The sequence below is a fragment of the Cygnus olor genome, chromosome 7 (genome assembly GCF_009769625.2).
Source record: "Cygnus olor isolate bCygOlo1 chromosome 7, bCygOlo1.pri.v2, whole genome shotgun sequence".
Taxonomy (NCBI): domain Eukaryota; kingdom Metazoa; phylum Chordata; class Aves; order Anseriformes; family Anatidae; genus Cygnus; species Cygnus olor.
In genome coordinates, this window is record NC_049175.1 from 763494 (window position 1) to 788123 (window position 24630).

General features: G+C 47.1%; 1 protein-coding gene across 18 annotated transcripts in view; it reads right to left on the reverse strand.

Annotated features, from left to right (window-relative positions):
- CAMK2G (calcium/calmodulin dependent protein kinase II gamma) overlaps window positions 1-10873 on the reverse strand; it is a 114644-nt gene extending 103771 nt beyond the window's left edge. For 17 of the 18 annotated variants that reach the window (XM_040564483.1, XM_040564488.1, XM_040564476.1 and 14 more), the window contains exons 1-2: window positions 10580-10815; window positions 8777-8871 (exon numbers count right to left, since the gene is read on the reverse strand). In XM_040564483.1, coding sequence (XP_040420417.1) covers window positions 8777-8871; window positions 10580-10644 — 160 coding nt within the window. In that variant the 5' untranslated portion in view covers window positions 10645-10815. Of the gene's footprint in view, window positions 1-8776; window positions 8872-10579 lie in introns of all 18 variants that reach the window. The other variant, XM_040564486.1, reaches the window with a different exon arrangement.
- Between the last annotated feature and the right edge of the window lie 13757 nt (window positions 10874-24630).

Genomic DNA, 24630 nt, shown 5'->3' on the forward strand with positions numbered 1-24630 from the left:
TGCAGGCTTCACGTTCAATAGCCTGAAACCTGCAGGCAACAACAAAACTCAATGACTTGCACCAACCCTGACGTGGAAAAGCTCTGGGCACAAGGTAGGCAAACAGAGCTGTTTGTTAGTATAAGGGAACACTAAAAGGGGCTGATAAAAAAAAAAAAAAAAAAGACTTTTCGCACTTCTAACTTTTCATCTGCCAAAATAATGCAAATATTGCCAACTCGCCCAGTAAAGCAGGATGCGTTCATGCCCGCTTCAACAAGGGAATCTGTCTGAGTAGCGTTACCCAGAGTTTAATTGGACGCTCACGGGCACGGACTGCAGGAGGAACGTCAGTGCTCGTCCCCTCCCTGCCATCCCAGCGACTCAAGGGTAGCGAGCCTGGTATTTCTCACTAGGATGCTGTCCTTTGTTAATACTTCATCACCCACCCTCCTCCCCTCCCTCCCCTCCTATGAGAAAGTTTAATCCTTTGGCTCACATGCATCTGGTAAATTTTTCAGTCCCTGTTTGCCACTGTCATCATGGCAACAGCCCCCAGAGATAAGGCAGCAGCCCTGCCACAGCAGGCGCGCTGCCGCTCCCAGGCCTGGCTGCCATTGAGCGCCCAGCTCCGCGGGCCTGCCAAGGGCTCTGCCCGCTCCCAGGCTCATCTTTGCGGGCACCTTCCTTCCCCAGAGATGCATTTGCATTGTTTTTGTTTTTCTTTCAAATTAACTTTGTCTTCGTTCCCACAATGCCTGCTCCCTCTCAGCTCAATTTCTGGGACTCTGACAGATTCCTGTTAACAATAGCATTTCCAAAGGAGAAGCTACCTCGGCAAAAAGGAGTGTGTGTTTAGCAGCCAAAGCACCTCTGGCTTCTAGCAAAGAGAAGAGGTTGGCTAGCCCCTTTCTCAGGAGCACAACACGAACCCAGCCTCGTCCCAGTGTCTCCAGCCACAGGACACATAAGTCAGCCCAGAGCAGCGGGTGCCTGGAAGACAGCGAACTCAAGATGGGAACTTGGGACTGAAGCAGCAGAGCAGCGGGTCACCACTTCTGAGAGCTATGTAACTCATGCTCTCAAGAACATAACGCAAAAGTGCTGAGAGTACAGTATCACATCTACACGCACATGCGCGTTCTCTGAAAGGTCATCGTATTTACTCAACTCATCTCACAGATGGGGAATTCTCCTCCTGCCTCTGCCAGAACAGAGACAGACTCCGACACACGGAGCAAAGGCACACTTATCTCCTCCTTTCCTGACCCCATCGTAAATAGGCAAGGTGTAACAACCAGCCCTCCTGACACCCCTAAGCTATCCTCAGACGTGTCAGGAACTCGCCACTTGCACCAACCACCAGCTTCCCCAGTCCACTCTTCTAAAAGGTGAGAGCAACAGGGATTCTGCAATATTTGCCGGGAGGGAAGGACGAGGATAAATCAGCATCACTGAAGGTAGGTCTTCAATCAAAGCCTCACGGATTACTAGAACTACTATTAATTGATCCAGGTCAGAAAACTGAACAGTCAAAATAAGCACAAAACTGAAACAGAAATGAAAAGAGAACTGGAGAGAACTGGTGGAAAAAGTTACAGGGAATCAAAATCTTAAAACTCATTTTCCCCAGAAGGCTAAACCTATGTCCCACTGATCTTCAGCTACCCTCAGTGGTGAGAATGCTGATTTCTAAGATGCTGCCAGCCCATTTCTTCAGTAGCATTCTGCCACTCTTCTCCAGAAATCCTGTAGGCAGCCACACCACAACAAACACCTGGGCAGCCATAGCAGCAGCATGTAGCGACATTTAAATAGACGGTAAATGTAAGAAGGTAAATAAAAGAAACCGGCAGTCAGCCTAGCTCGCAGGACCCCATGTTTTGGAGCATTAAGCTTATTGTCCTAAGGGTCAGCAGCAACAACAGCTGTTGAAGTTACAGCTTGACATTTCCTCTATACATTAAAAAAATCCTGTGAGCACCTCAAAATTAAGTACATATTAGCTCACCAGAAAGCAATCACCATGCCTGCACCCACCTCTGCTTTTCCCAAAATTGCTGCTCTAAGGAGTATTGCAGGTAAACATGGCAAGGTGAAATACTCCCAATTTCTTTTTACAACACGCACGGCTTATTTCCTCTGCTAAGGATCCTGGCTGCCAGCTGACATCACCCTCTCCCCCCAGCCAAGCCAACAGCAAGAGTTCACTCTGCAGTCAAACACTGGCAAATTAACATGGGTTTTGGTAAAGCCTGTCGTCTTGGTGAAAACTTGGAGGTTTCAAGAACAGAGGAAAGGCAGGAAAAAGAATCTACTATATCTGGAACTCCAAAACAGGTTACATTCAGGTATTAATGAAAGGGGGGGTGATGCCTTGGTTTTAAGGGTAGCAAGGCAAATAGATGGTGCTCAAAGGTGGCAGAGCGGAGAGAGATTTCACGTTCTATTAGCATGCCTCCCTTTTAAAAGTGGTCTTCACCCAATTTACAGAGTCAAAAATAATTATTCAAGGGACTGGAATGGGACACGGTTGCTATAGTCCTCTCTTGAAAACAGTTGTGTAAATAACCTGCCATTTTTTGGAGACTTAGGGGGTAAAAAAGCAGCAATTTCTTTATGATCCATGGACAGGTCCTCGCTGGTGGCGATGGTTTTAGCACTGCCCAGAGAAGGATTCAGGGAGGCTGTGAGATTTCCATGCTACACTCCAAAGGCAGTAACAACAACCACCACCACCATCTCTTGCACTGGACCCTGCTTACAAGGGATTCAGGCAGCTCTCCCTGCCCCAAATATCTCCAGTGTTTCAGCATCCTGCTCTTCGCTTGCAGGACACCTGGAAATATTTCCGTCATGGCTCGCTGATCAGGGTAAATGCTCTAGAGCCGAGGGCTTCGGGACACGTGCAGGAATTAGTCTAATCACTTCTCTGCCTCACGCAAATCCAAGTTATATTGGGAAAACAAGAAACCTGACTCTCTCGCCAAGCCCCTTTCCCCAACCTCACTGCTGCTCTAGGAGCTCCTGCCCAATCTGGGTGCCCACTGCCCCCCCTCCTCATTGTTAATGCTGGAAATTTAATACTCAATGTGACCACACAGAAGACAGACACGAGCTGAAATCCTGTCTGCTCTGTTCCAGCTCCTTTATAAAATATACAGCGTAAACTGAGAGGCAACCTGGGGTAACCCCAGCTATCACTGAAATCCACAGAGGGAGGAAGCCAGCTTCTGGCCACAGCGAGCCCCAACAAAAGCCCAGGTGCTCTGCCACACCATTTGCCACACTGGGGCAAGCGAGGAGCCAGGCAGACCCTCAGCATCCCCCCGCTTCCACCCCAAGGTCAGGGTCCCTCCTGTTCTCCAAGCACGCCTCAAGGGAAACGTCCTCCAGCGCCTGCTGCCTGAGCCCCTCTCCCAGGCAGTGCTGCTTGCTGCAGGGGGAGGTACAGGGCTGCAGCTTACAACAGCACGGAAGCCCCCTCCTCCCTGCTCCCACCCTGCTGCCCCACGCATATGTACTGCGGCTCAGAGCAGAGCAGTTTGACCACTTGCTCTCGGTGCATCCACCCGATGCAGCGATTACCCCTCGGCACCCCTCTCAGCAGCACTCTGCCCCTTGTCCCCAACCTCGCACGGAGCCCACCACCAAGGGGGACCTCCACAAAAATCCCCATCCACCACGGCAGCTCCTCAGCTACGTGCTCCCCAAGCACAGCATCTCCCAGCCTGCTCGCAGGCAGGAGAGGGCAGGAGGAAGAGGAGGAGGAGTGGGGGCACAACAAAGCACTCTGTGCTGGGTCTAAGGCCCGCCAGTAGGAAGGGCAGCTCGCCTCCCCCACCAAATGACCAGACCTGATTTGGCTGCTCAGCAAGTACAGCCAAGAGGACACAGCTTGATTTGCTGCCCTCTGCAAGAAAGGACGTTTGTCCCCAACCTACAAACAAGCACAGCCAGAGGACACCTCTCACAGGACACTTCCACCCTAGTTGGGATTTGTGCTCGGGCTGCCTGCAAGCAGCCTGCAGGGCTCCCCACACTGCTGCACGGAGCCGGCATGCCAGGCTGCAGTGCAGCACTGCTGTGTGCCGCTCCTTCAGCCGGGTAGGCTGTGGCTCACAGTGGACTTGAAAGCTGCCAGTCACAGGAGCAGCCCGAGAGTCCTAACCTGAACGCAGGCAAGAGCATCTACAGAGCATATCAAAGCAGAGGTTGGCGACTGATGCTGCTCAACTTTCTTTGCAGCACATAAGCTCAGTGTTTCAGCAGCCAGGGAAGCTACCACTGACATCTCCAACAAAACACACTAGAAAGCCCAGGTCAACAACCACTCTGGATCTGAAAGCCCACGACAAGAGAGCTGTGTGGAAAAAAAAAAAAAAAGGCTGAATTAAAACTGCAAAGAGCGCTTTTTCCTGGTGAGATTTGATACACAGAAGTAATTCCCTGCTCTTCCCACAGTCCACATAATCTCCTAGAGGAACAACAAAAAATAACTGAGTAGACTGCAAATTTTGATCTCACAAACTTGTAAAGATTTTAAGCAGGGAGAGATTCCACCCCTTTATTCCACAGGCAAGAGCAAAGACACAGCAGGGAGAAAGCAGAGAAGAGGTCTAACTTCCAGAACAGCTGCTTTTAATTTTTTCTTCAAAAGATATCACTTACAAGAGTTGAAAGACACAGATTTTTAGCAGTAAAGAAAATTTAACAATTGAGGTAACACACAAAGAATTCTCCCCCCACTCCCCACAAAAAGGGGCCACAAATGCTGTCGCCCTACACCTGCTGGTAAGCTCACTACGTGCAGTTTGGTATAAACAACGTCCTATTAATTATCACAGGAGAGAACTCTGCCTACTTCTTTCCGGTGCAGGACAATCCCATAAAATACATTCAGGATGCTTGCTCTCAAAACAAGCGATAACTGGGGTTTCCATCACCAACCCAAGGAAACTTACTCCATACCAAAGGCGCTAATACTGGAGAGTCAGATCCCAGACATTTCCCATCTGCTACTGAAGCTACTGCTCCTCTCTTGATCCTTTTGACCATTGCAAGTCATTTTAGTTGATCTGAAATTCATTGCTGTCCACAATCTGAAGCTTCATTTGCTACAGATTTTCATTCTCAAAACTTCCAAGAAATTACCGATATTACTTCTGTCTGCCCATAGCTCTGGTAAAAGCCTGGGCGTTCAGTCCCACAAGAATTCCAGATGACTGAGGAAATACACATTGTATTTCCCCCATGTGTAATAACCACTGCTCTTATACATCAATTGAATGCTGACTAAGGTAGAGTCTGCTTCCTCTCCCTTTCCACAAGCATTTGGCCCCTATTTAAAGTTCTTGGCATTTTCTTCACCAGACAGTCTTAAGCATCAACACAGTATCAACGCAATAATACCAAATACTTCATTAAAGCCCAAGTATGAATTTTAATCTAGACCAGCTCTGATTAACATGATTTAATAAAAGAGAGAACAGACATCCAAAAATCATTGACAAAAAAGAAACAAGATATTCTCCTCTCAACATCTGACTTTGTCTTTTCCTATCTTACAAAAGATTTTACTAGACTGAAGTTGTTAGGACCACTCTTCACAGAGTGGCACCGCATTCATCCTCCTTGCTTTCAGGCACAAGCCCTGTAACAACACCAAACCTCTTCAACTCCTCAGTGCTTTGAGAGAACAGTTTGACAAACATGCCAGGTAATACAGAACCCTCTAAATGCACACAATTCGTCCTCAAGTGTTCCTCTTCCTCCTTTTCAGCTACATGCACCAAGCTATTCAGCATTTCCCAGTCCGCTATTACTTCTTCACCAAGAGCCTTGAAAAATAAAGGTAACAAGTACTGTGAAAGGAGATTGAGGCTTTGTTACCATTGCCCTGGACAATCAAAGGAAGCACTGCAGTAGCAAAACTTCCACAAGGCCGCAACGGGCCGTAATCCTCACCAGCAGCAAGGCTCTGGCTCTTGGAGCAGCAGTTACTACGTCAGGTAAGTTCAGATTCTGCTAGAGAAGGCACAAAATCTTAGATTTAGCAATGCTTAAGTTGGAGAGGGGCAGCGCCCCCCCACACGAGGAAATACTCTGGCGCCGTGACCAAGCCCAGAAGAAAACCCTTCTGTGAGAGGCAGGTCGGGAGGGTGGGTTAAGGCCCGCAGCAGACCAACTGGGCACGCAGGGAGCCCCATGCGTGTGTCCTGCCAGGCAGAGACATGGCCTCCCCGGGGAGAGGTGCCAGCTCTGGGAAAGAAAGCGTCAGGCAACATACAGCCAGGGTACTGCAGATTTAACGCTGTAATTCTCCCCATGGCAGACAGCTTTCTAAAATGCCATTCCCCGAGACTTTCATTTTCAGGCTGCTGAATCGAATCTCTCTAATCACTGATTTACAGCTGCAACATCCAAACAGCACGCATTTTTTCCTTCAGTCCTTTAAAGCCCTACTCCAAGGTGAATTCACTAAGTTGCTATCAAGGCATTTGGTTCCTTCTTGTACTAACCTCTCGTGGCATCAGTGAACACAGCTGGAGTAACTGAGGAAACCATATATTCACCCGAAGTCACCAGCCACTTTTCATTGTAAACAGATTCTTTACTCCTCACTTAGACTTGAAGAAAACCTGATCAATTACTTCTTCTTTCTGACACTCTTCTGTATTACCAGAAACATCCAGTTCATTTCTTGGCTCACCCCACACCTGCACTCCAACTAACCAATACTTTCGTAAGGAAATCATTGCCAACTGCCCCAAGTTAAGAAGCTGAGGACCAGATTAGCATCCTCAATGTATTTCATTTACAGGAAGGTATGAGATATAGAAAGCAAGTAGTAGATCAGAACATGGTGTGTATTCATCCACACTTACTCTTCCTACTTCCTGGATCATAAAACTGTCATCAGCTTACCACAAAAAAACAATTAGGATCTATATATTGCTCCCTCTGTAACTCATTAGGTGCTCAAACACAAACTTTCTCAATGAGTTCTGCTACTTCAGGGTTTGTGCTAGTATGTTTCTGAATTGTTTCAACTCTATTAATCCCACAGTTTTCCACAGTTTTCTTATCTCCAGAGTTAATTTCAACATCACCTCCTTTGTACAAAAACAGTTTTTCCTTTGCAATCAGTTTATCAAGCCACCCTCTCTCCTCTCTCAGCAGGCTTGTGCCCACTAACACTGAGAAGATAGCTCTCCTGAACTTTAGCCCTCACTACAGGATGGTCAGAGAACACAGCAAGGAGAACATGGCATTAGCAGACGTCGACAAAGCAAAACCACCCTCCAAACCTTTTCCAGACCAAGTTGAATTAATTCTGGGCTCAAAAGATTGGATATCCCACCTGCATCGGTGGTGACTTCACCTGACCAGGAAGGGAACACCAATTCACAAGGGATCTGCTGCTACTTCCTAAACGATCCACGGCTACACTGGTTGGTTCCCAACATGACTTCACTCAGGTGACACACTGATGATTGTCACGTATTTGTACCTCCACAAGTCACAGGGATGAGGGGTGGGGAAAAATCAGCTTTCTCATCACAGCACCCTCTACTTCTGATACTATTTCTCCATGTAAATAGAGTAAACAAAAGTTCTTTACCGTTCTTTAAGCAATCTTATACTCTTATCATCACATTTCATATTCTGGCAAGAGGGAGAAGGCATATCCTATTTTTCCTCTTTTGTAAGGATCAAGCAAAATATTCTCCACTTCTAAATCATTTATAAAGATCACTTGCCTCCTCCTCCTGCCTTATTTTCATTTCTCAGCCAATCCCCCTGATAATCCATCTATTCAGCTAGCAAGGCAGACAAGGCCTAACACATCAATTTTGTCAAATCTGAAAGGCCTCTAAGGACCAAAACCTTCTAGAAACAGTCTCTTCTGGCATCTCAACTTGTTGCACTCTGCTTTCAGCATCTTTTACTGCAATTCGATTTCTCTCATTCTCTCCAATAGCCTCCCTATCCCCAAAGCAACTTTAACCCCTGCAAAGGATTCCCTCCACACTCGAAGATACACGCTCCCTACATACTAGAATATACAGTACCCTTTGCACATACGCATGTCCCCGGAAATCAAAAGTCCAACAGCTTGGGGAAAAACTTAAGTTTTTTTCTCTCTTCTTAAAAATACGGTCAGCTTTTTCAGCTTTAGGAAACCCTGGCATTGAGGAAAGCAAACAGTACTTGTTTTACTTCACTGATAAGTCAAATTTGCAAGAGTTACCCAGCCAGCCAAATTCTGCCTTTGAAGGCAAACTCGTTAATTCCCAAACCCACCACATTTAACTACAACATGACAGGAGCAAGGTACATAGCATTCATACTTAAAGGAAAAAAAAAAAACACAACAAAAACAACAACAACAACACAGATCTGTTCAGGTAAGACAGATCTCCTAGGCAGGAAAAGCATTCAGCAAAATCACTCCCGAACACTTTTCTATATCTTGAGTGATCCGAACACACACACACACACACCAAGATAAGCTTTCTATAAACCTACCTCTAGCTCAGCTTGCAGGAGAAAGATCCCCAAAAGAAAAGACAACGTAACTTCACAAAGTACCCACTTCCAGACACAGGAATTTTTCTATCCTCCCATGCTAACCTCCTTTTAATCTGGTATTTGCCACATAACTCAATTACTTTGTAAGAAACAAATAGTGACCCAGACAAACAACTCCAGATCCCTTAAACTTATTACAGCTCCAACTGCAGTGAAGTATTTTCTATTAATAAAAAGAACAAGAGTAGATTTAGACACTAACCTCTGGCTGACAGTTTTTTGGTGTTGATGATTTTTGCAGCATATTCCTGTGACGAGTTTTTCTTTACACATCTGCGGACCACAGAGAAGGCTCCCCTAAAAGGAAAATAAAGAGGATAGGTGCTATGAAACTGAAAATAAGAATGCAACAGCAGCAGTTTCTATCCCCAGAGTGGACTAGATTAAGGACAGCACAGAAGACATACAGAGGAGCGAATCCGATGGACAGTGCATGCTGCCTGTTCAGCAAATAAACCCTAGCATATACAGTACTCCAACGCCCACCTGAAGTCCCCTCAAGCCCCCTCACAGACAGACCAGCGAGAACAGGGAGCGGGATCATACGGGCACAGAGACACAACACGAGGGGACTGATGAACGGAAGACAAGCAGCCCAGAACGACGCCGCAAACACCAGCCGTGAGTCCATCTCCCAAAGACAGCATCCCCCATGGGTACATCAGACAACTCAGACTAATTTCGCCCATGTTCAAGTGCTAGCTCTGCCACAAAATCCCTGCAACACTTGGCAGAAGTTACTGCTCTTACAGCTGTCTACCCACTTGCAAAATGGGGATAAGCATGTACCTAGTAATGAAGTGAGTAGGAAGCTACGAGGCTTCGTACATTTTCTCAAGCTGGAACTATTGATATTATTACAACTACTCCAAAGAGCCACTCGGAGAAGAGGTCTGAGAGAGAGGGAAGAAGGATTTCTGTGAGGAAAAAAAGAGATAATACAACAGAGACCAAGGTGAAAAGATAGGGACTCAAAATCTACAGGATTAAACAGATAAGTGCTTGAAAGAGGTCCCTTCTTTAAAAAGAACAACAAAAAAAAAAAGAAAACAGGGTGGGAAAAAGAGAAACAACTGGCTTTACAGGATAGGTTCGGAATGGGGAAAAGGACAAATAAGAGAAAGCTGGCAGAAAACTCCAAGTTCTTTTAGAACAGGAATGTGAGCCCACGTCCATGGACAAATGTACATATTGACACTATAAGGAACGGGCACTGAAGCTGCACAAGGGCCCCAGAAGACAGCTAGCTCTACAGACCACCTGCAATAGCTCGAGTCCTCCCGACACTGCAGAGTCCTGCCTTTCTCTCCCCTTCCTCAACCTCTGCCTACAAACCAACAAGCAGCGTCGAGAGCACGGGGCCCAGGCTTGGCGACACACAGCTGCGGCAGCGTGGGGACGGATGGGGACACCGGGGAGCGGAGATGCAGCAGAGCCCGGCAGTTGGTGCAGGAAGGGGGGGAGCAGCAGCAGCACCCAGGGAGGCACCGTCCCCATAATCCCACCCTGGCGGCCGCTGCGCTGCTCTGCTGCCCCACGGGGTCTCCCTGCAGAGCCCCGTCCTAGGGCGCAGCGGCTCTGCCAATGCAGAGACAAGTGCGGAGGGAGGAAGGAAGGGAGGAGAGGGAGGGAGAAGCGCTGTGCAGCAGCACCTGGTCCTTTCACAGGGACGAGGAAGTGGGGACCTGAAGCATCGCGGAGCGGCAGCCGAGGCGCCGCGTCCCAGCTGAAGGGAAGGGCACCGTGCGGCGGCAGGGGAGAGGCGGTGCGGGGAGGAGAAGGGGGCAGCCGCTCCTGGGGAGGACGAGGGGGAAGAGAGGAAGTCCCGGGCTGCAACAGGAGCGCGCAGCCCGGGGCAGGCTGCGGGGACACCTTCTCCTGCAGCCGGGTGGCTCGGGGAGCAGGATCAGAGCTCGGCGGCTCATCCTCCTCCTCGTCGTCCTCCTCCAGCCGGGACGCGGCCCCGGGGCTGGGCGGGTGGCGGGGCGCGCAGCGGGCTCCGTACTTGCCGAGCTCCTCGTAGAGCTGGTACTCGTCGGTGAAGCGGGTGCACGTTGCCGTGGTGGCCATGTTCAGGCTGCGGGAGGCTCAGCGCCGCTGGGGCATGGGGCAGGGCGGCCGTGCCGAGCCGTGCCGAGCCGTGCTGTGCCCACTGCTCGGTGGCCCCCTCTCCCTGCCGGCTGTGCGGGGCGCCGCGGGCTCCCCCCGCTGCCGGCTGGGCGCTCCCCGCTCCGCCGTGCACAGTCACCGCTCGCCGGGGAGGGGAAGGAGGCTGAGCCTGGCCAGCACCGCGAGAACTCGCTCGGAGACACCCCGCGCCGGCCCCCTCCTTCCCTTCCCTCCGCCGGCCCCGGCCCCGGGGTGTGGCCGCCGGGGGCGCTCCGGGGCGGCACCGCCCGGCCGGGGGGAGCGGGGCTGCAGGGTGGGCGCCCCGGGAGCAGCCCCTTCCTCGCCCGGCCCCGGGGGTTCGCTGCCGGCAAACTTCCCGCATGCGGCGGGAGGGAAGGGGGTGCTGCCCCCCGCTGCAGGGAGGAGGAGAAGGAGAGGAAGGAAGGCAGCGGCGGGCAGCTCCAGGCCGCCCTTGCCCCTGGAGGGAGGGAGAAGCCAGAGGCCGAGTACCGAGGGGCCGCGGGGGGGCGGCTGGAGCGGGGTGGGGATGGCAGCGGGACACGAGGGGCAACCCCAGCCCACAGCTGCGGGAGGGAACCGAGCAGCCCCCGGGGCGCCACGCAGAGCGCACTGCCTGGCAGTGCTGCCCGCAGCGCCTTTCTGAGCAAGTTTGTTTTCGCCTCTCGTTCGAGTGAGCCTGGCTCGGTCTGAACGCTCGCCAAATCTGCTTAATGTGCAGGTTTATATAGGGCAGCCGCTGATCCAGGCGCGGGGGAAGGACGGCTCCGGCCTCTGCTGCGCCCCGGAACACAGGCTCTGTTCCGAGCAGAGACGGATGATCGTGCTGTAAGCCAGGAGCAGCATTAAACTGATCTGCAGATGAAAAGTACTGTGTAAGTACCATGCATTACCGCTCTGTAACTGGACTGGGAAAGCGTCGTGTTATTCAATCACAAAAAGCAGCGACGGCATCCATCAGCATCCCCCCCTTGCCCTCCACCTCCAGGTTAAAGGCGGCTGGCCCGGTGCTGCAAAGCCTGCACCTAAGTGATGCGGCGGGTAAAAACTCAAGCAGCCTATGCAGAAAGTAGATAGCAAAAGTAGGGCAATACAACAGTAATGCTACAACGAAGCACTTCCAGAAAGTGATTATGAAACAACAGCGTTCTGTGTCTTACACCATGCCGGCACTTAAACCTGGAAACCTGCTGACCCAGTAGGATAAGTCAGGGAACCAACAAATGACCTAACCAACAGGTGCCAACCTCTGGGTGTAATTAGCGCTGAGCTAAAGCTGCTCTGACAGCCTCATTCAGTGGCCCACCAATTTCTCAGAGAAGAGCTGCAGATGAGGAAGAAGGCAGTCTGACTAAGCCATGGGAGCAATCAGCTAGAAGCACAAACCCCAAGTGGGAGATCCTAGAGGAGGTGGTGGCGGCCAGCATCGCTGATGCACAACCTGCAGTGCGCCTCCACTGTCCACAATTAAATTCTCTTTGTTGGGCAGTAAAGGCGAGCTGTTAAGTTTGTGATGTGGTTGCACCAAGTGATGTAGTCAGATAGGCAACCAAGTCCCCGATGTAAAAATGCATGGATGCACCTGACACAGGACTGTACTCCACTCTTTGGCTATTCCTACCCACAAAAATTGAGGGGCGGACATTTAAGACCAGATTTTAGCACAGTGAGCAGCCAGAGGGAGAGAATGTAAGCTTTTGTGTATTTGGCCTGTGTTCCTACAAAGTAAGGAAAGATGACGAAGATGGGAGGGTGTGCAAGGCACCACAAAGAAGTACAGCAACAGGAGTTTACCTAAAGATATGCATGAACACAAGTGAGATTCTGCCAGTCCAAGCATATGCTCCCAACAGTGCGGGCAGTAGGCAGGGAAGAAGACATTCACCACCAGAAAAGGCCGCACGTTTCTTGTTGACTCCTGAAGAAAGAAATGCATAGAAGTGGGAAGATTTGTAATTCTTAGGATTTAACTGGGACCTGGTAAAACAAATAGCAGATGAGACAGTTACAGTACGATACAAGAAAGGATGCATAACAGAAAAAATAAAAACCCAGGGTGGGACATGTAGAAACAGAAATAAAAAAGTGTTAGATGCTTAAGTTCCTTCAAAATGTGTTTCAATGCCACCCACTGAAGGACTCTAAAGAAGTCTGACGACGTTATTATCTATGCACTTTACCAGACACTCAACTAAAGGCAGCTCCTGCTCTAGAGGACTCCTTGGGTATGTTTTTGTTTTTAAACTTGAAAACTGTTTAACTGGACCCAAAGACTGTTCTGGGGAAAAGGCACCCCATGGTACTTAAGAAGCCCCGAATGCAGAGGTCTCATAAAAACATGTAAAACATAAAAAGAGGGAGACAGAAGAGGAAGTTTCTAATCTTGAAGTGTTACAAGGAAAAGTGAAGTCTGGAGATAAGAAAGGGGACAGAGAAGCAAGAGTGGAAAGAAAAGCTAACCATGTGTTATGCATAGCAAGCGCTATAGGAACAGATTGCTAACCGAGAAACTTGTGTGAAGTGAGAAGTGGGATATAAATTGAGTGACAGACTTGATTAAACCAAGTATTGAGTGGGAGACTAAATTACGGGAGTAGAGTTTTCAAAAGGAATGTAGACGAAATGAAGCAGGAGGAGGGGTGGCAATATAGATGAGAGAGTATTGTGTCAACAGGAAGAAATATTGATGTTCTGGCTGACATAGCAGTCTACTCATACTGAGAATAAAACTGCAAATGGGTGAATCTTAAATGGTGCCAGGGCAGAGCAATGTTGTAGAGACCAGAAAATATATATTTGAACAGCAAGAAACATTTTTGAGAGAGCCTCTGTGCTAGTAATAGGAGATTCAGCTAATGAATAGTAAGAGAGATTCTGACCTCAGTTATGCAGGAATGAAATCTGGAAGTAATGCCTTGCTTTTAGTGGGCCAGCTTCAGATTTCACGTTAGTGGAATAGCGGTTTTGGTCTCTATCTTTTTAAGTAGCACTGCCTTGCTTATACAGTACACTGAACTGTCAGCGATGTCAGATGTCAGATATGTCAGAGATTAATCTGATTTTAATAACCGGAGCTGAGTAAGAGGCACTAAAGAAAGTAAGTAAAATACAAAGGATTTAATGCAAAGCTGATGGGCATAAATGGACATTTCCTCTGATGTTAATGGATTTTGGATCAGGCCCCATCTGTCCACGGAGCCGAAGGTCAGCTTTGGCATGTTAAAGACTGTCCGTGGGAAGGCAACAACACAAAAGCCTTGGTCTTCAGGGAAGCAGAGTGAAGGGCTACAAAATGAGTTCACAGAAGCTAACTGGAATTCAGCCTGCTGTGGAAAATGGGAAGTACAACATCAACCTGCTGGAGAAGCTGCACGATAGTGCCTTTCCAGCAACGCTAAATGAGCCAAAGGGCAGCTTGTATCAGTGAGCCAAGCAGAGCAGTGCTGACTGGTGCCAGATATGAAGAGAGGGCGTTAGCAAAAATAAAGGACCTGGGAAGGGTAAGAATGGGTGGAGTTAGAAGGCAGTTTGGGAGGCTGAAAGCAAGAAAAAAACAACAACAACAACAACAAATGGAATGAGTAGGCATATTTTTAAAACATGCGTCCTCTGGTTTTCTGTCATTAACTGAGGGTCCCTCAAGGAATCAAGTCATTTTTATTCCCTCTGCCTCTGCTGTCCGTTGAGAGCAAGTAATTCCAGGGTAGGTTTTATCGCTCACAAGGCACCTACAGGACATGCAACTCAACCTGCCCTGCTCTTACATGGGCTTCCTGGCACTACTACAATGTAGTAACAACTGAAAATACAAAACACTGACACCCCAAGAATTTTATAAAATATTGTATCATCTTAAAATAAGCCTTTTTTGGCAGGTGGAAGGGAAGACAGTGCTAAAATTCCTAACAACTGTTTTGCTTCTGACTCCACAGAATGCAGAGTGTTACCTAAATGAAACATAATTTTACCGTGACTGACAATGAACTCACTGTCGTGTATACAGAAAAAATTAACTTATTTTTTAGGTGATTATTAATGTTGGCTATACAAGATCTCTCTCTCAAAATAAGCCCTGTCTTAAGCATTTGCTGAATATCTACCATAAAAATCAGGTTCCTTTAATGTGTCTGGTTGTTCTGTTCCTTCCTTCAAAATCAGTTTCATTTGCTACCTCTGAAAAATCATGAATCAAATGAGTCCAAGTGGATTTGTAGGTGTAGTTGACAAAAAGTAGCACACACAGAAGGAAGGATGAAAAGAGATGAACTTTTTTGCCAATGAATATAAAATTTATATTTGAAATAAACATTAGATTCTAGAGTTCTGGAAAGATACAAACATTAAATTAGCCTATTAGTACAGACTATTCAGCCATTCATCTAGTTTAATGTCTTGTCTTCAGCAGTGACCTATTCCAGATGATAAATGTGAGGGCGAGAGAACAGGAGGGGATGAGAGGAAGACAGAGAAGGAGAAGGGAACGGAATCAAAACAAGCCAATAAAGAGATCCATATAACTATAACCCACCTGCATACTGCACACTACTCAGAGCACGGCTCTCCTCCTGACCCCAACCTGATGATCAAAATATGCCCTGAAGCTCAAGGATTGGTAGCCCTTGTAATTTTGATCCTAGCTTGTGTCAGTACATATGCTATTCTGTTTCATGTCAATGCCTAATCCTTTTTGATTCTTACTAAGCTATTTAAGTCAATAATATCCCATGGCACTGAGTGTCACACGTTAATTACATGGCTCATAAAACATATAACCTGATAGCACTGCAAATTTGTTCTATTTTAATGTCACAGAGTGCTCTCTCCTGTTACGAGGCAGAGTCAGTAGGTATGTCCAAATGGCCACTGTGTTCTGCACATCTCCGCTCCTCAGTGCCACAGGCCTCTGCCTCCAGGGGGTTCAGGCAAAGGAGGGGGCAGCAGTGGGCTGGCAGGCTCTGTGGGCAGTGGGCAACAGCAGCCTCATTTTACGTTTCTCATGAAAGTCCAAGTCCATCCAATACTATCCTGAGCTCTAGGTTAGAAAGTGTGAGCTACACAAGAGATGCCTTTCCAGCCTCCTCTTTAAAACTCTCCTTGCTAGAGAAACACCATAAAACAATGTCTGAATTCTGAGCTGCAGTGTCCACTGGCTGCTCTCATAACTGATCACTTTTACAAAATATGCTTTTATCATTTTTAACTATCCTCTGAAATGTATGAATAGAACTTTGTAAAAAACTCCAGCGAGGATTACAGGTATTACACAAATGTTCTGAGCAACAAGAATGATTTCCTCTACCTCTGTATCTACAGCAACATTAATAATACTACATGGAAAGAATTTCAAGTTTTCATCCCTATCTTCTTTAAACTGGCCAATGTCAATTGTTAATCAGGTGAAGAGCAGGATTCCTCACCATTTATATGGCAACATGGTCATGTTCTGTGAATTCCCCTAATAATTATCAGTAACTGTAATGGTTAAAATCACCCTCAGATGGCCTTTGCCTCAAAATGTTCCATGTCTGCTATCTCCCTTGGTGAGTGGCCGACAGAGAAGCAGATTTTGCTGCTTTATCAGAGCAAATGAACAGATCTGTGTTTCCAGTGCTCAGTGTAGCTTAATACTGTCTAGAAGGCTCTGCCGTCACTGAAGGGTTACAGTGTTGGTATACGATAGTGGGGAAACATCTTGAACATTCATTTGAATATGGCCATCGCCATGGAATGTCCAGGGGCTATTTTAAGATTCACACTGTTTGTTTAAACAGGATTGTGTGACTCTTACGTAAAGGATGAACACAGATTCTCCCTATATCCCAGATATCTCCCCCAACTTAAAATACTGTATGGCATTATACATACGACGTACTGAATGGCACTGATTACTGAATGAATACTGGATACTAACGCCCTGTCCTGGGGTGGGGTCTCCCTCGTTTTTTAAATAGTTATCTGTCCAGGGGAAGCGTAATCCTGAAAAAAAGATGATGGATGGACAGTCCTGATGAGCTGAATGCTGTCTTTCAGAGTGTTGAGAAGAATATGCACAAGCAACTCCCTCATTGCTGTGGGTCACCCATAACCAAAAGGAATGAGAAATGAGCAGTGTGGTTTCTGTGGATCAGTCCATCATTGCCTTCTATTGCTACTGCTAAAAAGGGTTCCATTCAGTGCCAGCTACAACAAATTTTGTTTCTTTGCTTTTTAAAATGGAGAGCAGATCACTGTGAAAACTTTCCATTTAACTCTCACCAGCAAAGTCATCATCCCACTTGGCCATTACTAGCTGTTTGAATTCAACTCAAAGATAAACTGCATATATCTCATACTATCAATCTTGTAATTCCTTCCTCTTGTCATCTCAGTTGTATTTATGGCACAGTCCTTGGGGAGATTCTAAATTTTTTCCATGATATTCTCCATTAGGTCTGGATTTAAATGGCTCTAGATTATTGTCATGGAATAAGAGTACTAGGAGAGACCTCACAAGCAACTTTTAATCATCCGAGCCTCCTCGACCACTGTGAAGCACAAAGTAGTATACATCCGCATCACAAACATCACTGCCGAAATCGGCATGAACTGGCCCCCCCTGGCTGTCTCAGGAAGTCAACATTTAGAGAGTCTGCACTTTCCTGTCATCACCAGGCAGAAGTCCTTTCAACTCAGGACTAAGGCAGGAAGGGTGTATGTTCATTAGCAATGTCTATGGTGTAAGCACAAATGAAGAGATGCAGAAGCAGTCAGCCTCCAAAGTATTTCACCATCACTTTCATGAGCACTAAACTCTCAAGTAACACCTGTTAACATAAAATACTGGTTTTCGTTTTTTTATCTCTGAATCCTCCTGGTCCACTGCTTCATCTCCTCAGTTTAAACAGTAACTGTTTAAACATGACCTTGACATTTTTAAAGGAGCCTGTAAAGCCTCTCTGCTGTAAAACAGCCAGATTAGCATTTATGCATGGTTAAAAAAAATAAACACTTTAACCAAAATTGCCTGAATGTTTATGTGAGGGGAGAGATGGCTCACAGGACTCTTCAAAGAACATTGGCAGCAATTTCCTACCCTGAGTAAAGTAAATTAATTAACACACACATCCTGTTTAACATCAAAAGAAAATCTGGCTCCAAAGAACAATCCAAACGAGAGGGCCTGTGCGTGTTTACAAACACAGCCGGAGCCAACAAATGCAGCAAAAGGGTATCTGGGAACTGCAGCAAAGCCTCCACCTAGTAGCTGGCCTCTCCATTTTCTCTGAGGTTCAGATCTCCCTGTATGTGAGAAAGCATGTAGTGAGAAAGATGGGCCTGAGGTCCCAGCCAGAGCAACGGTAAAGCGGTGATTTACACTCCCCACTAACAGCCACAAAACCTGTGGGAATAAGTGAAGTAAATCACGTTTCACAAAGGGCGAAATGAGGCAGAGAGGGACAGTGCCTCTCGCATGACCCCGCAGGCATGCAGTGGCCGAGGGCAGGGCAGAACCCAGGGTGCTCCTCCAGCACGGACAGACACAGGCACTTCCCCACTGATCTCGATTTTGGGCACCACTCTGAATTGAATGTGCAGCTCTTGCCAGATTTCTCCCCCAAACTATGCCTTCAGCATGGAGTGCCACTTAAAATTAAAAACTCACTAAGCCTTTGTTATGCTCCTGCGACACTTTTATGTGGAGTGGCTGCAAATTGTATTGCTGCTCCTTCTGAGTGTACTTTGCTCTTTGTATCTTGTTAATAAAAGTAAAATGAAAAAGAAAAAAAGATGGTTCTTGACAGGTTAAAAAAAATACATCCACTATCTGTCAGTTTGGGTTGGGATCCCCATTAAGAATCCACCGCCATGAGGCTGCAGTGACACAGACTTCCTGCCTTTGAAGGGCAGAAGGAAAATACACCTGACTTTGTGGAAACACAAATATTTGCACATTCACAAGTCCTCAAAAACTTTAAGGAATGTCTATACTGCAGAGGAGGGGTTTATTCCTGTGTTTAATGTCCTCATGTTACACCACAAACGTACAAGCAAAAATCCATCATGGCAGCAGAATAAGATTCTGGTTTGTGGCTGTTTGTTTCCTGAATACTTGCAAATCACAGCAGTGCGTGTGAATGCAGGAGGCAGAGCTGCGTTTCCAGCCATGACGATGTGGACAAGGTGACTCATGCTCGAGGTGTGCATGTGTACATGCAGCTGGATGGTGCACAGCCCATGTGTACACATGCACTACAGCCCCTTAGCTGTTACCCCAAGCAAAGAGTGACTGTAAACTGTGCAAGGACAGATGAAAGGCATTTTTATGTACATATTCCAACACGAAAAAAATGTCAGAATGTGTGAAGGGCAAGGATCCAGAGACAACAGGAGTGAGCAGAGTGAGCTCCCTACAGCAAAGATAGACTGGTGAGTGGGTCAGAGAAAGAGTAACAAAGCATTATTTTATGTTCGTGTGAAAAGGTGACCAACTAGAGCACCGGTCGGTGGGGCACACGTGACTGTACAATACCTCTGACAACAGACCTGCTGGTAACATCTGTTCTTTTCTGTAGAGGAAACACTGTGATAGACACAGTTTTGAGCTATGACTCCCATACAGCTGATTTAGAGATGTAGACTTCTTATAGAAACCATGCAGTAAACTCATCTGTGCCCGTTTGTCTCAGTCCCTTTGCTAACAGCCAAACCTTGCAGGAAGTTACCTGACTGCCTGAGATGAGGGTCTGGCCTTCTGCACCTCCCACACCTTTCTCCCAGCCAAAACTTTGTTAGCTACAAGGTTTATAGACACAATAGTAGCAAGTGAGGTAAGAAGTGAAAAGAATACTTATTCCCCATGGCTTCTGGTTGCCAGGCGTCTACCACCCCACCATCTCAGCATAAGAGGAAGACATATGAGGAGTGGCTGAGGTCACTGGGCCTGTTCAGCCTGGAGAAGAGGAGGCTGAGGGGGGACCTCATCGCGGTCTACAACTTCCTCGCGAGGGGGAGTGGAGAGGCAGGTGACCTATTCTCTGTTATCACCAGTGATAGGACCTGCGGGAACAGCGTTAAGCTGAGGCAAGGGAAGTTTAGGCTGGACATCAGGAGTAGGTTCTTCACCCAGAGGGTGGTTGAACACTGGAACAGGCTCCCCAGTGAAGCAGTCACTGCACCAAGCCTGCCTGAATTTAAGAAGCGATTGGACTGTGCACTTAGTCACATGGTCTAAACTTTTGGGCAGACCTGTGCGATGCCAGGAGTTGGACTTGATGAACCTTACGGGTCCCTTCCAACTCGGGATATTCTATGATTCTATGATAATGTTTATACCCAGTGCATAGCACAGGGTACTCGGGCCTTAGACTAATGGCTACAGCAGTACAAGTGCAAGGCCCAGCAACAGCAACACACAGAATTCACGTTTCCAGTGTAACTTCTCCAAGTTGCCAGCACAGGCTGACTGTCAACAACGCCCCCCCCCCCCCCCCCCACCCCCCCCCACTGGACTTGTGTACCACCCTGCCCACACAACCTGATTCTGGAACTGAGGAGAAGAGGACAGGCAACCTTCAGGACTTGCCTGCACCTTTCAGCAGTGCTTGGAAGCAGGGGTTGTTTGGGAAGGATTTAAGAAGTAGCACTAAAAAATATACAAGCTATCTACAGTTAAAACAGACTGGTAACATCTGAGTGGAAGGTGGGGGAAGTGAAATAGTCAGTGAGTACAGGAACTGTCCTGCTACCACTGACTCAAAAAAAGAGGCCAGTAGGAGAAGCTGCAATTCACTGCCAATGAAATTTAGCATTTACAAAACAAGCATCAGCATGGCATGCTCTCAAGTCCTACAGACAGCAGTAAAAACGGATCATCATTGGAAGATCGTAGTATGCAAAACTATGAAAGATGGTCCATCTGTTCCTTATGTCAAAGAAGAAAAAATCAGACAAAAAATTAGTGCAAATGAGGATTGCTGTGGCTAAATTGCGTACCGCCCTGGCAGAGTTTGGGTCACCAGCTGAGCATCTGAGATGCTCAGCAGAGCTCAAGAAAGCGTCGCTGAGAGTCATCTAGCGGCAGCAGCAATCCTTGCTGCAGAACCGCTGCAGAGCTTGAAAGCGAACGCCTATGGCAAATACTCACTGCAATATTTAGCTTATGTGCAACTCCGGCTAAAGCTGAATAACTGCACACATAAATCATTCCCAGGTGTAAAGACCCTGGCTGCCAAGATCTCTAGACTGCCAGAGGATTCAAACCACATCCACAATGATTATTTTACAGTATTTAACTCTGGGGTTTAATTAGCTAAGTAAACGCTTCCACTTTAAGGGTTTATGAATTACCCACATTGCAGAACTATATTCCTTTCAGTCAGCTTCAACAATGTGTGTGTCCTGCTCTTGACATTACAACTTCTATGTTTGTTGTCCTCTCCACTTGTAAAAAACCTCTTTGTGCTCATTTGCTTGAATGCCCTTGTTTAAATCTAACCTTACAATAGGAATTTGAAGCAGATGACCCTGCCTTCTTATCATAAATCATTTCCTCTACTGACCTGCTATCATGTCTTCTTTTAGGTCAACAGAGCTCTTTAGAGATGGGCTACTTATTTACACAAACCAGCAAGAATTTACAATGATGTATAGCGATAAAAGGAGAGGAAAAAGAGTTGCAATAATAAGTCATGTCCAGACATCACTACATAAGCAGAACTAATCAAATTTAAAAAATACTTTTTTGGAGAAAAGACTGAGAAGAAATTGATCTTGCTCTCTTCTGTGTCATTTACCCCAATGGAGAAATCACAAATCATCATTTACATTCCATTTTCTACGCTTAAAGAGATTTTTGGCAGTTAAGAAATGATCTCAGCAGCTCAGTATTTTTTAATTATTTGAAGGGAAATTGTCAGCTGGCAATGAAATGTTTGAGGAAAACACCAAATTTATACAAGATAGCTAAATGCATATATTAAAATTAATTTCTAATCACCTATTTAAAACATTCTTTTAATACTGCATATAAAAAGGATGGGAAAAAGTACAAAAGAAAAATGTTGAAATATATCCCATGATCCTATTGGAATTCATTTAAGGCATTTTTTTAAAAATTAATGCAGGTCTAACATCAGGATGGGCCAGCTATGAGGTAATCATTCTTTTTCTGTGCATCTCAGAAACCTCCTGCTGCAAAAAAATCTAAGCATCAGTATGTACTACAACAACTAACCAGCTTATCTCAATTATTAATTGCTTGTGTTTTACAGAAAATAATGATGCTGTTCTCTGTTTGTATGTACACTGTAACAGGGCAGAAATCAAAGACCAGAAAGCGTATCTTTTAGCTCCCAGGAGAACTCTACTGTGAATTAAGGTTTTCCAGGCTAAAGGTGCCACTTGCTTCTGTCATGTGTCACACTACAGGCAAGAGAACCTCTAACCACTGTTTTTAATAGTTTGCCTAGACAACTTTTGCTGAAAGCCTAACCTTCACTAAGAACATCTCTATAGGGTCTGTTTGAATAGTTCTCTACTAGCAGGGGTAATAAGGGAGAAGTAGGCATGCTTATATATTGAGACAAAAGAAAAATAGAAGACTCACGAGAAATCTACAGTAAAGAGAGACAACTCTAGGAACTGGAGATGGTGAGAGAAGCATTTACTGAATTGCCTGAAGTAATGGCCCCACTGTTAATGAGTACAGGATGTGTAAGGAACCAGATCACATCTGACCAGGAGGTAGTTCCTGTGTAAGAATTCTTGAAACAACACACAGTCTGTGCTTGAGAAATAGTTTGATATTTTAATTACACAAGTGCATGCTGCCCCCAAAAGGCAGCATCTCACTCTTTTCTGCTCTCATGGTTGCTCTTTTCTGCTGGTCTATTTGCCTGCACTAACTTTTATTGCGGATGTCAAGTGATGCTCATCAGGAAAAAAATCCCATTTTCGCGTACAAAAGGATGGAATCTGAGCAGACCGTTACTATTCACAAGTAAGAAGAGCAACAAGGATGACCAAAGTTAAGTAATGCTGCTGTACAAGAGAAGGCTCTTCAGACTTGAAAGGAGACAACTGAAAAGTGGTGTGATGCTTGCACAGAAAATAACAAGAGGCCTCAAAAGAAGAAAGAACAGAAAGAAATTGTGATAAATGCCATAAACATATACTTTCCATTAAGAAGCTACTCCTGATATCTTTCCCTGGAATTCAGCAAGGCAGGTAGCTTTATACTCACTAGATGAGTATCGGGCTAAAAGGTCCCAGAACAGGGTGTCATGGTCCTTCAGAGTTCCTTAGATCCCATCAGCCTGGGGTATGCAGGCAGTGTGGACTGTCCAGAACTGGGCTGGGGCTTCTGGAGGGGCTGGGTAAGATCTCATGTCCCTAGCAGGGCTCTGAATGCTCCCTCCAGCCACCAGCCGGGCCTGCACAAATTGATCACAACCCCCAGCAGCGGGATGCAGCCCCTGGAAACAAAAGGTTAAGGTATCAAGCTGGCTGCTGCCTTCAGAGCAATTTTTGCATGATCTTCTCCCTTGGTTTATATTTATGGATATATTCTTTTCTTCAGAAGTCTGAAAGAGCTTTAAAGTCTTTTCCAACCTTCCCCTCTGCAGAACACACACATATCTACATTAATGCAACTCCCTTTGCCATTTCCTAACAGGCTTAACATTTTAAATCCTTGTCCCAAAAGACACTTTGCTGTAAGCAGACCTCACCACTTTCCAAAATGTGCAGTTCAGTAGCAGCACAGACGTTGCAATCAGAGGAGCGAAGAGGAGTGGTCCAGGAGGAGGCCAGGTGCATAAATGGGGTGCAATCCACACAGGAGAAGAGCCCAAGAACTGACAGCAGTGAAATGCCATGCCTCTGTGCCTCTGCTCTGCAGGATCACCGACTAGTACCAGAGAGCAGGCACATGCCTGTGAGGGAGGCAAACACGGGGCTGCGGGCTCGGGGTGCTCTCCACCATTACCTGAGAGGAAGGTGTTGGGAGCTGGGGGTCGGCCTCTTCTCCACAGCAATAGGACTAGAGGCAATGCCCTCAAGTTACGCCAGGGGAGGTTCAGATTGGAAATTAGGAGACATTTCTTCTCAGAAGGAGTGGTCAGACACTGGGTTGCCCAGGGAGGTGGTGGCATGTTTAAGGAAAGGTGGGGGTGTTTAAGGAAAGGTGCTTAGGGACGTGGTTTAGTGGGTGACATTGGCGGTAGGGGGACAGTCGGACTAGGCGATCCTGGCGGTCTTTTCCAACCTTAGCGATCCTGTGGTTCCAGGCTCTGCCCGCCTCGGGCCGGGGAAGCGGCAGCCGGCGGCCGCCAGGAGGAGCCCTCGGGCCGGGCCGGGCCGCAGGCCGCAGGCCCCGCCGCGGGAAGGGGCGGCTCCGCGGGGGGAGCCCGGCTGCTGCTTGGGGAGCGGAGCCCCCGCCCGAGCTGCTCCTGCGGCGGAGATGCTCCGAGTTTTCCAAGGGCAGAGCATTTTTTCGAGTTCTACGGCGTGTGCTTGTCGGTTTATAAAATGTTGCTCAAAGCACTGTAAGTTTCAAGACACAAGTCGTTTCAACTTGTTCGAGAGCTTACACCGAATTCCATTTTACAGATGACCACTGGATTTACGCACGTTACACTGGTTTTGCGTTTTCTGCCACTCGGAGCAGTCCTAAGAGCAGCTCAAGCTTCCCATATTTCCGAAATCCAAGCGGTGCCCAGTTCGGCCCCAAGCACCCGCCCCGGTGCAGAGGTGAGGGACCCCTGCCGTAGGGCCTGGGGATGCCCCGAATGCGTGAGGTGACACCCGGGCGAGCTGCGTGCCTTCCCCTGACACATCGCACTCTGCACAGGCAAATTCCTGCAGTGCCTCTGCAAATAATAAATCCAGTCAGAGCTGGGAATCTTCTGCAAGGCACTTAATTGCAGATTCGAGTGAGAAGGAAGAATTGTT